The sequence below is a fragment of the Haliotis asinina genome, chromosome 4 (assembly GCF_037392515.1).
Source record: "Haliotis asinina isolate JCU_RB_2024 chromosome 4, JCU_Hal_asi_v2, whole genome shotgun sequence".
Classification (NCBI taxonomy): Eukaryota; Metazoa; Mollusca; class Gastropoda; order Lepetellida; family Haliotidae; genus Haliotis; species Haliotis asinina.
Window position 1 is genome coordinate 47,499,004 of NC_090283.1, and position 15,658 is coordinate 47,514,661.

The window sequence follows — 15,658 nt, forward strand, 5'->3', positions numbered from 1 at the left end:
GTTCGAATCCTATATGAGGAAAAAAAATAAAGTACTAGAGTTTGTACTTTATCAAGGAAGTGTAATGCCAAATCTATCATATGGTAGACTCATAAAATGTTGAAAGTGGTAATAAAACTCATTCAGGATCAAAACAAATTGTAGATGAAAGAACTCCTGCAATGTGTTGTGGTCAAAGTGCAGTCAGGGTCAGATCATTTACTGATATAAATATACTCATTTTCTTAATTTTTTTTCATCTGCATTTAGCTGTATTTTTTCACAATATTTCTGCCTTATCTGTTAAGCAAGAATATAAATGGAATTTGTGCCAGATGACCTTATCCTAAACTGAAAGTGGAAGTTATTTCTGTGGACCAGAGTGGCTTCCAATGCAACCACATACATATTTAATGTGACATCTGCCTTGTTCAGGTACCATGAGTGGAGGTGGTACATCCGTGAGCAAAGGCAGAATGGGATCTTCCCTTGCCTCTGATGCTGTGGACCCAAAGCAGCTGGCCAATATGGAGAACACACTAGAGAAGGTGAGATAGTCAAGCGTGGTCTTGTTGCTGATACTGTCCAAGCACTTGAGGGCTGTCTTCATTGTCCAGTGGATGTATCTGCTGCTGGGATTACGGAAAGTCTTTGGTTGATCCTTCACTTCAGAAGACACACACACACAACACTCACACATTTTGACTTGTGACGTATATATCTGAAAGACAAAGCATAAGAATCTTTATGGATTCTGGAGAAGAAAATAGGTCTCCAGCAAGCACTGATTGGAATGGAGGATTCGTGGTTCAGGTGTTCAGATTCAGTGATTCAGCTGATGTCATCTCGTGGTTGTGTAGATTGGTGCTCGGGATATCAACCACTGGATTGTCTTGGCTCAGTTATGTGAAGAATTACATATATCTTGGCAAACAGTACTGACAAACATCCCTCCAAACATTTAAGTATCACTTGTTAAGATACACTGAAACTACCTGTGTTGTCCTGTGTGTTGGCAGTTGATGTCTGAGTCTCGGGAAGCTAGAGGACGGAAGGAGGACCTAGAGGACAAGATAGGACACAATGAGAAGGATCTCACTAACATGAAACACAATCTGCAGAAGTTCAAGATGGAGATTAAGGTAAGATCTTAGAAACAGCTTTTTGAATGACAATTTTGTTGGATGGCCAGTTAAGACCAGTCAGTGACAGAATTTGTTCATCTCTGTTTACTTACTCTGTCCTGCATCAGCAACTGTGGAGTTTGAATAAGTCCATTGAAACTACTTTCAGTCTAGGGGAAGCACAGGGGGTTGTCTAAGGCAACTGAAATAGCTGTGTAGCCCATCAGAAACAAATGATTGTTACTTCAAAACCCCATTTGACCTTGGCCTAGATTTTCGAAGCTCTCTTAGAGCTAAGATAGTCTTAAGTTAATGTTAATGTATGGCACTTTCGACCATTGTAGTGCTAAGAGACCTTCGAAAATCTAGGTCCTGATTTCTGTTTCTAGATCTTCTCAGCATCATACCTGTTTGTGATGGTTTCACTGAAGTGTTAACTGTCTCACTTCAAACTTTCCTTACACATTCAGGCAATGATACAGTTGGAATGATGTCCGAAATGGCACTGGAACCCAAATTACTCACTCACTCCCCTTCTAGCAACCTGAGCTGCTTAGCAACAAGCATCCACTGAAAGTACCATAAAACAAGTTAGCTGTCTAGTAACCCCCAACATTTTTTAACTTTACTCAAATTATCAAAATCTTTATTTTTCTAACAGCGTTATTCATGATGTAATGGCTTCTGGTGGATTTTTCTTTCAATTCACATAATATAACCTTGCTGATGTTGTCTGTGCAGGCTCTGTTGGACCAGATGACAACACTAAAGGCACAGATCGTGGAGCAGCAGGAGAAAGTGAAGGCCGCAGCTCCTGATCAGAAACAACTGAAGGAGCTGGAGAAGAAAGTCCAGGAATACAAGAAAGGTTTGATAAATCAGCTTGATCTTATTTAGGAGATAAACATCATGTGTTGGCCAATTTCCGGCTTTTATTGAGTATTTGAAGCACTGGAATTCATACTGAACCAGTGGCGTCAGCTGGAGGTTTGAAATGAAATATTCCTGTGCTTCAAATACTCAATAACACCCTGAAACTGGCCAACACATGATGTTTATCAACGCGGTAAACACAAAAGTAAACCAATGTCCCCACTTGGTTTTTACTGTCAGCACTCATTTACATCGACTATGGGTACAGTGGTGAGGTGTCGTCAGCTGTCCATTTCAGCTGGTTCCCATGGTAGCATCTGGAACTGGTCATTTGTGATGTCATTCTGACTTTATGTCTCAATATGATTTCAATGACGTCACTCCTCATGATGACGACAACAGTTGTGTGCAATATTTCTATGTGCTGATAGTCTTGCAATATCCCATTCTAAGTAAACTTAGTCTCAGTGTTATTTGTTACACTCCACCACTGAATCCAAGTAACCTAGTAGAAGGTTGTGTCAGGTAACCTTTGACATCTTTGAATATTGCCAAAAATACTATTTTTAGTGACCGTTTACTCACCGTTGTCATGGTTATAACATGTGCCATGTGCATCACCTGGAAGCAATTGTATGCCAAATAACATTTGGAATCGTTCGGGTACGAACCTTTTCGAGTTAAAAAGTTCAAAAGGTATTGCAAATGTCCACTTTCGCAATTTGGGTAAGCTGTGTTCTGTAACGAAAAGTACTGAGGCTAAGTTTACTTAGACTCTCAATTTCCAGATATGCCAGAAGGCGGTGGCTCATGGGCCAATCTGGTAGAATTATTAATCTCTTAATTCTTCTGCTGGAGTATATCTTCCGGGTATCCTTGGTGCTGCAAGCTGGAGGCCCGCTTGCTTTAGCATTGTCCTTGTGATACTCCGTGGTGGGTGGGGAGCTCGGATGATGAACCATATGACACCAATCATGGCTTATGAAATACCCCCCAAAAAAACCAACGTCCACTTGAAATTGATCCTGTTGATACTTCTCATAGACCGTCTCTATCGATTGAGTATTGGCCACGTTTCCTCGTTATTGAGACTCCGGACAAGACACCATTGAAGTTGAACCCTTTCGCAGTATCTAAGGGCATTCAAGGTATTGCTGGGGATGTTAAGAACATTAGACGCTTGCGTTCCGGTGCATTGCTAATAGAGTGTGGCAAGAAACAGCAGACAACCAATCTGATGAACATTGAATCTTTTGTGGGCATTCCGGTCACGGTTTCTGCTCACAAGACCTTGAACACAAGTAAAGGTATCGTCAGAGATCGTGATCGGTTGTTTGCTGACATGTCCGAGCTTGATATAGCATGCGAAATGAAGGATCAAGGTGTGCTGTATGTGAAGCGCTTTTCCACCCGAAAAAACAATGAAACAATCCAAACAAATACCTATCTGTTTTCTTTTTCATTGCCGAATGCTTCCAAATCAGTAAAGGCGGGTTACTGCAATATCCAAGTTGAAACCTACATCCCCAACCCTCTCAGGTGTTTTAAATGTCAGAAATATGGACACGGTGTATCTACCTGCACATTGTCTGTTGTGTGTGCTCACTGTGGTGAGAAGACACACACAACAGAAGATTGTGACAGTGACTTTAAAAAATGCACTAACTGCTCTGGTGACCATTCATCTTCGTCAAAACAGTGTCCAATATGGAAAGAGCAAATGGCGATTAACAAAATAAAGTTCACCCAAAATATCTCTTTTTCTGAGGCAAAGAAACTGGTGAAGAGATCTGACCTTCTAGAAAGTTATGCTACAGTAGCAAAATCATCATCTGAATCCAGCTCTAAAATAACAAAATCATCCACAGGATGCCAAACTACCTTGACTTGGGTCAGTTCCGACTCCCCACAGGTTTCCCTGCTATATCATCCCAGACAGAGGAATCACTTCCTACTACATCAAAGTCCTCTGATCATAAGTCATCTTCACAGTCACGCTCTGAGTCTCATTCAACAGCTGATAGACAACAAATTGTTAAAACTAAACCCAAACCTAAGTCTGATGCTTCAAAACAACAAAGTGGCAGAGCTCCTAAGGGGTCACAAAATAAAATTCAATTGTTTAATAAATATGGGTCTCTTGAAGATATGGACGTTTCTGAAAACGTCCATTCTAGGGCACATAGCTTGTCGCCCTCCAAAAGAGTGCGGGGTAGATCCCCAAAAAATCCCCCCAAAAGATAGTTTATTCCAATAATATTGTACAATGGAACTGCAGAGGTTTGAGGACTAATTTACATGAATTACAGCTATTAGTCCAAGATTTCACACCTTCAGCGTTATGTCTCCAAGAGACATATTTAAAACAAACAGATGCATTTGACCTTCGTCATTTTAATGCATATCATTGTTTTTCACCTCTGGGTAGTGTAAATACAAACACTAGAGGTAAATTGTTGGAGGACTTTTGTTCTGACAATGATTTATGTATTTATAATGATGGTTCCAACACATATTTACACCCTGGTACAGGGACGTATTCTGCTCTCGACTTGTCACTTACAAATTCAGAACTATTAAATGAATTCGAATGGTCAGTCCACGATGACCTCTATGGAAGTGACCATTTTCCTTCTATATTAAAAGCTGTAACTCCATCTGATGTTCCTCCATCATCAAAGCGGAATTTTACAAAGGCTAACTGGACTTTATATGAAACACAGTGTGCTGAAAAACTTAAACCCGAACTTTTTATTGACGTTCCTGATGCTATTAAATGTTTTACTGATGAACTGAATTCCATAGCTGATGAGTGTATACCAAATTCCTCTGTAGTTCCACACATAAGAAAACCATGGTTCAACGATGAGTGCAAACAAGCTAGGAAGGCAAGGAAAAAGGCAGAACATTATTTCCGTCGCCATCCTATGGTACATAATTTAAATAAATTTAAAATTTTAAATGCTAAAGCGCGGCATACTTTTAAACAAAACAAACGCCAATCTTGGCAAAATTATGTGTCCAAAATAAATTCTCGGACACCCATGTCCAACGTATGGAACATGGTCCAGAAAATCAAAGGTAAAGGTACTAAATCTACTGTCCATCATCTCAAACATGGAGATCAGTTGCTTACTGATAAATCAGATATTGCTAATAAACTAGGTGAAACCCTTGCTAAACACTCTTCCTCTTCAAATTATGTACCAAAATTCCAGCAATATCAAAAACAAGAAGAAAAGAAAACTATTAATTTCAAATTCTGATAATGGGGAAGATTATAATGAAACGTTTTCTATTCATGAACTCCATACTGCTCTTGATCAAGCTCATGACACTGCTACTGGAGCTGATAACATACATTATCAACTCCTGAAGCACTTACCAGAATCCTGCCTAGAAACTCTTCTCAATATTTTTGATGATATTTGGACATCAGGTAACTTTCCTCCCTCATTACATGACGCCATAGTAGTACCCATAGCTAAACCTGGACGTGATCATACGGATCCATCCAATTATCGTCCGATTTCATTAACTAGCTGTGTTTGCAAGACCATGGAACACATGATAAATAATCGACTAGTTTGGTACTTGGAAACAAATAACCTTATAACTGATATACAGTGTGATTTCCGTAAAAACAGAAGTACTGTCGATTACTTAGTGCGTTTAGCATCATTTGTTAAAAATGCACTAATTAATAAACAACATGCTGTGTCTATCTTTTTTGATCTAGAAAAAGCATATGACACAACCTGGAAATATGGTATTTTAAGAGACCTACATGACTACGGCTTGCGAGGTCGTTTACCTCAATTTATAGCAAATTTTTTAAAGGACAGACAGTTTCAAGTTCGAGTGGGTTCTACCCTGTCTGATCATTACAATCAGGATCAGGGTGTTCCACAAGGCAGTATTTTGTCTGTCACACTTTTTATCATAAAGATAAACAGTTTATCAAAAGTTTTAAACGATTCAATTGATGGATCGTTATTTGTGGATGATTTTAATATTTCTTGTCGGGGGAAAAATATGCATACTATTGAACTACAACTGCAGTTGTGTTTAAACAAAATAAATAAATGGTGTCTTGAAAACGGCTTTGAATTTTCTAAATCCAAAACTAACTGTATACATTTTTGCAGAAAATATAAACCACATAAGGACCCTGAACTATCTCTAGATGGCACTCCCATCAAAGTTGTAAAGGAGGCCAAGTTCTTGGGCCTAATCTTTGACTCCCATTTAACATTTCTGCCTCATATCAAGTCCCTTAAAACTAAATGGTTGAAGGCTCTTGACTTGTTGAAAGTTGTTTCCAACTCAAAGTGGGGAGGGGATCAAGCAACCCTCTTACACCTGTATCGATCACTCATATGTTCGAAACTCGATTATGGTTCCATCGTATATGGTGGAGCCTGCAACAGCATCCTTAAACTTCTTGATTCTGTCCACCATCAAGGCTTAAGACTTTGCCTTGGGTCTTTCAGAACTTCACCTATTGATAGTCTCTATGTTGAGGCCGATGAACCATCTCTTACTCAACGTCGTATAAAATTGTCTTTACAATACATTACTAAATTATATTCTAATGAATCTAACCCTGCCTATAACTGTGTGTTCAATCCCTTTTATGAGGATTTGTATAACAAAAAGTCTTCTCTTGTTCCACCTCTTGGGCACAGAATTAAACCATTTATTTTTTCTGCCGGTATTGAGCTGGAAAGTATATCGCCTTCCTGTCTTCTTTCTTCTCCTCCTTGGCAGTTGGTTAGGCCACAAGTTGACCTAACATTAACATTTTTTAAAAAATCAGAAACAAATGACTTACAATATAAACAAGAATATCATCAATTAAAGCATAAATATAGCAATTACAAACCCTTATTTACAGATGGGTCCAAGGACGGTGGCGCAGTGGCTTGTGCCACTGTCATTGGATCCAGAACAATATCTTCTAGATTACCAGATAATAGTTCTATTTTTACAGCTGAAGCTAACGCCATATTAACAGCTCTCAAATATATTCAAAGACACCCGAAATGTAAACAATATATAATCTATTCTGATTCTCTTTCTTGCCTTCAGGCTATTAAAAATATTTCTTGCAAACATCCACTTTTAATAGAAATTATTGAATTGTATAATGATCTTGCTACTGGCCAATACGACATCGTCTTTTGTTGGCTACCCAGCCATGTAGGCATTTCTGGTAACACACTGGCTGACCTTGCTGCTAAAGCAGCACTCAACAAATCTGTGACACCACTTCTTATTCCTTATAGTGATTACAAAGCCACCAATTAGATCTTATATCCGTGATCTGATGCAAAAGAAGTGGGACACCCAAGTGGGTATCAATAAATTACATGAGACAAAACCTTACATTGGTTATACCCACTTGGGTTGTCAGTCCAGATTTGAAGAGGTTATTTTGCGACGATGTCGTGTTGGCCACACTAGATACACTCATGCGTACCTGTTAAAAGGTGAAGATCCTCCATTTTGTATCCCTTGTGATGAGAGAGTCACGGTCAAGCATATTCTGCTTGACTGTGTTGAATTCTCCATCACAAGGGATAAGTATTTTACAGTTAAAACAATTAAGGATCTTTTTACCAGCGTTAATTCTCATTTAATTATAGGTTTTTTAAAAGAAATTGATTTTTTGGTTGAATTTTGAATAATATGTTTCTGTAAATAGATGTATTTTAATGACTGGTAGTTTGAATTAGTAACTTGAATTGTTGGTGGCTGTACCCTCAAAGGGGGTTGAAGTATTGTAAAATTATTGTCCTCCTGAGAGGGTACGTAAGTCCACAAACATACAAAGTAAATTCTAAATTTCCACGTTTTTAATGGTAGTGTATTTTTATTGTATGGCTAGATTTCCGAAATTGCTGACGGCTGAGGGGATGATGTAAATCCAGCTAGGGTCCATGCAGGTAGCAAAAGTACTGTAAGTCCCCATGGTCCCTAGTATGGTGATCTACCTTCAGTTGTTGGCAATCTATAGCCCGGTTTTATATTGTATTGTCCTCTATAGATAAATTGTTTTAGGCATAGCTACTAGTTTTACATTCATTTCTGTGATGTTCTAGTTGTTTTACTGTCCTTCGTCGACTGATTGTTATAATACTCATATATTCCATTTTGATGTTCCGTTCCCGTCACGATATGGCTGAAATATTGCTGATGTGACATTAAATTTTAACTCACTCACTCAATCACTCACTCAATTTCCAGAAATCAAATACCATCAGGTCATGTTTTTCAGCCAATCAGATTACAGAACATGGTGACTTCCGGATTTCAGTGTCCAGTAGCTTTACAGACTCTGGATAACTCCACAGTCTCAGATAGTCCCTTAATTAAGTCTTATTGTCTGGGTTTGACATGTATCAACCAAGCCTACAATCCTGACAACCTGATCTTGTTATCACCTTTACAAGAAGCATGGGTTATCCTTTTTCCAGATTTTGACAAAGCCAGTGGTGCTGCATCAAAAATAGAAGCTGAAGTACAGAGGTAAGTTTGATTTTGATTTTGATTTATTTTTTTCAGTTAAGTGACCTGATAATAGAAGCAGTCAGGAGAAAAGTCTTGATTATCTCTGTTGATGCAGAATATGCCAGTTATATGTATAATGTAAATTTGGTTTCTTGAGACATTAGACTCAGTAAACAGGATCAGAACAATTTTTTGGATATTTGCATTTTCTGGTCAAATTAGATGTTTATGTCATTGAATGCCAAGTTTTGGGTTTGCTGTGTTACACCACACAGGAAATATTACCACTGTCTGTCTAGACCAGACAATCCAGTGATTGACGTCATGAACATCTCAACACAAATGGGATGCAATGACATGCATCAGCCGACCTGACTTACTGTCTGTGTTAGTTGCCTCTCAAAGGAGGCTCAAGTTGTTGAAGACAATAGAAACAAACCTTTGGGAAATTGATGATACAGAATTGATGTGTGAATTGGTACAAAGTCAGCTGACTGCATTGGATATGTGGATACTGAATGTTGAAGTCATTGATTCATATGTGTATAGTGACACCTTATCTACCTCTAATTATACTTATGAAATGCTTGTTTTGAGCATCAACACACTTCATATGTTAATCTTGATAACTGCAAGTAATTTTTTTTCAGCCTTCACCAGCAAATCATGGATATTGGAGGATCAAAGTTGAAAGCTGTTCAGAGTCGTGTGGATGCAGTTTCACAGCAGATAGATCAGGTCACTGGACAGATTACCAAGGCCAATGTTGGTGTCAAGACATCAGAGAGGTAGGAATGTGGCCAACACTTTTCCTTCCACATGTGGCTGGTTCCCACATGCGGGCAGTTCCACTTGTGACTGGTTCTCCAATGTGGCTGATTCCCCCATGTGACTGGTTACCCATTTTACTGGTTCCCCCATGTGACATATTCCCCCATGTGACTGGTTCCCCCATGTGGCTGATTCCCAATGTGATTGGTTCCCCATGTGACTGATTCCCCATGTGACTGGTTCCCCTTTGTGACTGGTTCCCCCATGTGACTAGTACCCCACATGACTGGTTCCCCATTTGGCTGGTTTCCCCATGTGATTGTTGCCCCATTTGGCTGGTTCCCCCATGTGTTTTCTTTAACTGTTAAGAGACCTTAGTTCTAATCGATCATGTATTCCTGGAATAATCATGGAATCTTTGTTTGAGACTCTTGGCCTGAAAATAAATCACTGCGATATATGTGGCAGATATATAACAATAAATTAATGTCTGTTTTCCAAACAGAGCAATGCTGGATTACAGTAGGTGTGAGCGTGTTCAGATCTGAGACAGGTTTGTAGATGGATGAATTCCTTTGTTATTACATGGAAACCGAGAAAATAATAAATCACAAAAACCTGTTGATATATCTTCCAAGTTTTGCAGAAAAATATTGAATGGTTTTTGAGTTCAGCTCCGGAAATGAAGCCCATCCCCTCATTTTGAGACTAAGTCCGTAACGTTTCCATTGAAACTGAGAAAATAATAAATCACAAAAACCTGTATTTAGCAAAAGGCACCACTTTAGATTCTGATTGATGTATCTACCAAGTATTGCCGAAAAGTATTGAACGGTTTTTGAGTTCTGCTCCGGAAACGAAGCACAACCAACCATAAGACTAACGTGTTCCATGGAAAAACAAAAAAAATATAAATGCCCAAAATCTGTAAATAGCAAAAAGCACAACCATAGACTGAGATTACTATATCTATCAAGTTTGATCTAAAAATATTGAATTGTTTCTGAGTTACGCTCCGGAAACAATATGATTACGGACGGACAGACGAGGCGTCGACTATATGCCCCCTGCATTACATGCTGGGGGGATAAAAAACAATGAGTAACTCTCAGATTATTTGTCCTTTCAAACATGAGGGGGCGGGGGGGATATGTCATCTTCTGATGGCTCTTGTTAATATTACTACTTATTAGCCAAATAGATATGATGAAAATTTCTATAGTTAAAAATAAATGAAAATAACACAGATACACATAGCAATATCTGCATCTATTTCTGAAGAATTTGGCAAGCCAGTTTGTCTTTTGTGAACCTATTTTCCAAATGGATTTTTTTGATATAACCATGATAACATGTTTAACTAGCACCATATGTGGGCAAAATATTTGCCTGGCTAATAATGTATGACACTTAATAATGATGAAAGATGAGAACTATTACAGGTGAATAACCTGACCTAGCGTTGTTGGCTCTTCACTAGCGTATAGAAATATGAATACACAGGTTTTTCACATTGTAGAGGAAATTTAGTCCTGTTAAAGCCTTTTACAGTTTCCATCTGTCATTTGTTTCAGTACGATGTACATTGATGTGGGTTTGGTTTTTTTATGATAAATGAAATGTTCTGCTTGCAGGAACTTGAAGAAGGCTGTGGACAAAGTGAAGTCTGTGGAGGAGGAGATCGAGGAGAACAAACAGAAGATTGCTGAACTGGAGGCACAGTTTAAACAACTGGAAGAAGATGCCAACAAAGTCCTGGAAGCATACCAGCAGTCTCAGGTAGGTTGTTCTAGATACCGTCACAATGGTGAGCCGATCATTTTCACAGGTTATGAGTCTCCTAAGAGGGGTGGTAGGGTTAGTTTAGTGATTTAAACCTTCACTTGTCAGGCTGAACTGTGGGTTCGATTCCCTATGTGATGGTCACAATGTGTGAAGCCCATCTTCTGGTGTCCCCACTGTGATATTGCTAGAATAAACTAAAAGCTGTGTAAAAACCATACTCACTCATCCTTGACCTATGAAGATTTACATTATGCAGGGAGTCTGATGTCATGGAGTTGTCATTCCAGGAGAAGATGGGGAATGTGGAGAGCTCCCTGAATGAGATCAAGAAGGAGCTGGGCAAGCTGGAGGAAGAGGAGAACACCCTCCAAAAGGAGACCATTGAGGTGCGCCATGAGCTGGAGAAATATGATGGCATCATCAAGACAAACCAAGCCAAGATCAAGCACTGGAAGAAAGAGGTAAGAGATGAGTAGGGTGAACTCAGAAGAGGTCCAGTGACTGACCTAATGATTATACTGGATGGGACTCTTGCTGTAGTCAACCAGTTCACTTACTGATGACTGTTTCTGTAGTCAACCTATTTATTTGTTAGGACTCGCACTGTAGTCAACCACTTTACCAACTATTGACTGTGTCTGTAGTCAACCCATTTACTGGATATTTTTGGGTCTTAAGTCAGCCAGCTTACTGATGACTGTAACTGTTGTTAGCAAATCTGTAGAGAAGGCTGTGAATGTTGTCGATCTCTCTACTGGTGGCTCCTGCAGTTTTAGTCAACCCATTTAATCTGTGTATTGTAGCTTGGTCATCTGAGCCTGAACAAGTTGGATGGTGTTGAGAATGAGGAAATGGAGACCGTGGAAACAGAGCAGCTGGCCAGCATCAACAAGGAGGAGGTCCAGTATGAGATCACTGTCCTGGAAGAGAAGCTGGCTCAGATGAAGCCCAACATGGCTGCCATTGCAGAGTACAGGAAGAAGGTGAGATTGCCTGATGTGATGTATGGATTTATCTGGCTTGATCTGAGGTCAACACTGTAAGTCTGAGACTGGAAGATGCAAGTGTCACATGTCCTCATTATATCATTGTTCTTTCTAGAAATATCAGAGTTTATCAACCTGAGGTGTGAAAAAGCACTAATGCTTGTGACATTCAAGTTCTGTGTTGGTTAAAGTGAATGACATTTTGTTTCTGATTTGTCCTCACTCAAAAAATGCCCTTCAAGACAAGGAGATCACAAATAACCTGCTCTTGATTTCAGAAATTTGAGCATATTTTGGACATCACTGATATTCTTGGAAATTAAGTGTGCTGCATAATGCTGAGTAGTTGAGGTTCATGTTCATACCGTTTGCACCCATTAATCTGTACCTCCCTTTCTTGCCTGCTCACAATCACCTGCACAACTGTTTCGCAGGTGAATCAGATTGATATATCTAAAAGAAACACAAACAAAATGTCTGGCCCTACATTCACTTTTGACTTGCAGGAGGAGCTGTACCTCCAGCGAGTGTCAGAACTCGATTCTATCACTGAGGTACGGGACCAGCAGCGGAAGTACCACGAAGACCTTCGCAAACAGCGACTGGATGAGTTCATGTCAGGATTCAGCACCATCACTAACAAGCTGAAGGAAATGTACCAGATGATCACTCTTGGGGGAGATGCAGAATTGGAGCTGGTCGACTCTCTTGACCCGTTCTCAGAAGGAATTGTGTTCAGGTGAGAGCTGAAGTATTGATTATTGTACAGTCATGTCAGCATCAGTCTCTTTCCCATTTCTAAAAGGGTACGTAACCTGCAGCTTGTCAAAGGCAATATTGTGGCTACACAAACCACTGAAAACCTGCTTGGTATGTTCAGTCAATGACAGTTGATACAAGGGCAGTGGCCCATTCTAAATTCAGAAAATGGCTAATAATCCTGAGAATGGCCCATTGTCAGAGTTTTCTTTCCCAATTCCTGTACATCAGTTTAAAGTCTGGAGTTACTCTCACCTTCATGGGACAGTCACTTTGTGGAACACGGACCCAGTGGATCTGTGTGGCACCTAATTTCATCAAGGGTTGCAGCATTAATCACTTGCCATTTTCGACATTTTGGTTTTGACATTTCTTTCACTGTGGAATACACTTGATGAAATAAATCTCTGTGACCATTCTGCCATTCAAAAAGACATACCTGTGAGCTTTTTCTTTTGACGATTATGTCAACTAGTATAGGTATCTTAAAGACCATTTATGTCTGTTTGGAACAGACTTTAGAGGCAATTAGATGTCAGTTTTATAAAACTATTTGCTTCTATTTCATCACCAGCTTGATTCAGAGCTGTCAGTATTAACAATGGAAACAGAATACATATTCAGTCCCTGGATCTGTGTTGGATATTTGTAATGCCACCCACATGTAGGTATAACCTTTGTTATTGAATGTTTTGGTTCGTTTTTGAGATACAGAAATCAGATGTTCTTGTCTGAATAATTTGTCCTCCCCAGCCTCAGATCTTCCTGGCTTGTCAGATCTTTATTTGGGGAGGAGTTGCATCAAAATAATGAGCTTAATGAATCATCATGTGGAAATCATGTACTTGGTTCATGTAATGCCTACTGTCTGCTCACATGCTTTGATGTCAGATGTCCTATTTGCTTTCATTTCATCACCAGCTTGACTCAGAGCTGTCAGTATTAACAAAGGAAATAGAATACATATTCAATCCCTGGATCTGTGTTGGACATTTGTAATGCCACTCACATGTAGGTATAACCTTTGTTAGTGAATGTTTTGATTCATTTTTGAGATACAGAAATCAGATATGCTTGTCTGAATATTTTGTCCTTGTAAGAGGCGACTAATGGGATCGGGTGGTCAGGCCTTGCTGACTTGGTTGACACATGTCATCGGTTCCCAATTGTGCAGATCAATGCTCATGTTGTTGATCACTGGACTGTCTGGTCCAGACTTGATTATTTACAGACCGCCGCCATGTAGCTGGAATATTGCTGAAACTCACTCACTATCCACCCCTACTGTCTGCTCACATCCACATTTTGTTGTGTTGCAGTGTCCGACCGCCCAAGAAGTCGTGGAAGAACATCTCCAATCTGTCTGGAGGAGAGAAGACTCTCAGTTCTCTTGCCCTTGTGTTTGCCCTCCATCACTACAAGCCCACGCCTCTCTATGTCATGGATGAGATTGATGCTGCTCTGGATTTCAAGAATGTCTCCATTGTTGCCAACTACATCAAGGTATGTTACACAATACTGGGAATCATACTTTCATCACATCTACCGGGATTCCAGGTTGCAACCAACGTTTCACTCAAGGTACAATGTAATGGATGAAGAGGACAGGCTTAGTGATTTGCTTCATTACTTTTCATCTTGCTGTGATGCCATGGATTGATGCTCATCATCAATCACTGGATTGACTATTATTTGCAGTTCAGCTTGAATACTGTTTACCGGTAGTGTTTCACTTATCACTTACTGCAATTACTTCATGCAGAAATGTACAAGTGATAGCTGTTTCACTGATCAGTCTTATCTGTGCTTGAAAAGGTCACAAGATGTAAAATAACTCACTTTTGGTAATTTCTTTCATCAGGTTTGTTTTTGCTTGACCATTTTGCTGTAACTCTCAGAAATATTGGTGATATTGCAGAACTCAGCAACATTCTAGCTATATGGCAACTGCTGTTAATCCAGTCTGAACCAGACAATCCAGTGATCGACATCACGAGGATTGTTCTGTGCAAATGGAAAATGATGATTTGCATAAACTGTGTCATTCTCTTCCCACAGAGGTTACTTGTCATACCTTCCTACGAACCTCTGTTCTAATACAGCCATATTTCGCGGTTCTCATAAAATCCCCTAGCGGCAAAAAAGGCAGAAGATTTATCTCCCTTTTTTCTGTCCAATCAGAACATGTGTTACATCGACTTAGATTCAACTTGACAAATGCAAGCAATGTGGAGAAACAAATATGACATGACTGAGTTCTGTCTAGGAGAAACATTTGAGTATTGCGCTCGGGAAGAGGTTCTAGTTTTCACGATGCATCCGGAAATTACCGAGATCTTGCGAACAATCACTTTTGAAACAAGGTCGCTGATTGCACTACTAAATCTGATTGCCTCAAATCACGAGTCTTGAATACTCGCACCACGAAAGGGTCGTATTAGAACAGAGGTTACGTAGGAAGATGTGACAAGTAACCACTGTGGGAAGAGAATGAAACAGTGTCAGTTAGCCTGACCACATGATCCTGTTGGTCACCTTTCACAATATGCATGGGTTGCAGTAGACAATTCCAAACTGGATCTCTATCAGGCTATCAGCTAACCCCTAATCTGACAATACAATGTGTTGAACACCTAGGTCCTGTTTCACAAAGCACTCGTAATGTAACACCTTTGTTACAGTATAGGAGGTACGAATGATACGAGAAAAGATATGAGATCTCAGGCTTACAACAGGTTTGTGAAATGGGCCCAGGACTATTTAATGAAAAGAAAAGATAGAAAAGAATTATTTATAACCATATTTCTTTCCAAGACGGACATTCTATGCATTAGTTCAATACTAATTTCTACAACTGATGTATTTCAG

At 39.5% G+C, this 15,658-nt stretch overlaps 1 protein-coding gene across 1 annotated transcript in view; it reads left to right on the forward strand.

The window, feature by feature from the left end:
- LOC137281611 (structural maintenance of chromosomes protein 4-like) overlaps positions 1 to 15,658 on the forward strand; it is a 35,211-nt gene that overhangs the window by 18,197 nt on the left and 1,356 nt on the right. Inside the window, exons 17-26 of the mRNA XM_067812949.1 lie at positions 415 to 527; positions 999 to 1,121; positions 1,845 to 1,971; positions 8,456 to 8,507; positions 9,140 to 9,277; positions 10,895 to 11,039; positions 11,333 to 11,506; positions 11,849 to 12,028; positions 12,538 to 12,770; positions 14,110 to 14,293. Coding sequence (XP_067669050.1) covers positions 415 to 527; positions 999 to 1,121; positions 1,845 to 1,971; positions 8,456 to 8,507; positions 9,140 to 9,277; positions 10,895 to 11,039; positions 11,333 to 11,506; positions 11,849 to 12,028; positions 12,538 to 12,770; positions 14,110 to 14,293 — 1,469 coding nt within the window. The remainder of the gene's footprint in view (positions 1 to 414; positions 528 to 998; positions 1,122 to 1,844; positions 1,972 to 8,455; positions 8,508 to 9,139; positions 9,278 to 10,894; positions 11,040 to 11,332; positions 11,507 to 11,848; positions 12,029 to 12,537; positions 12,771 to 14,109; positions 14,294 to 15,658) is intronic.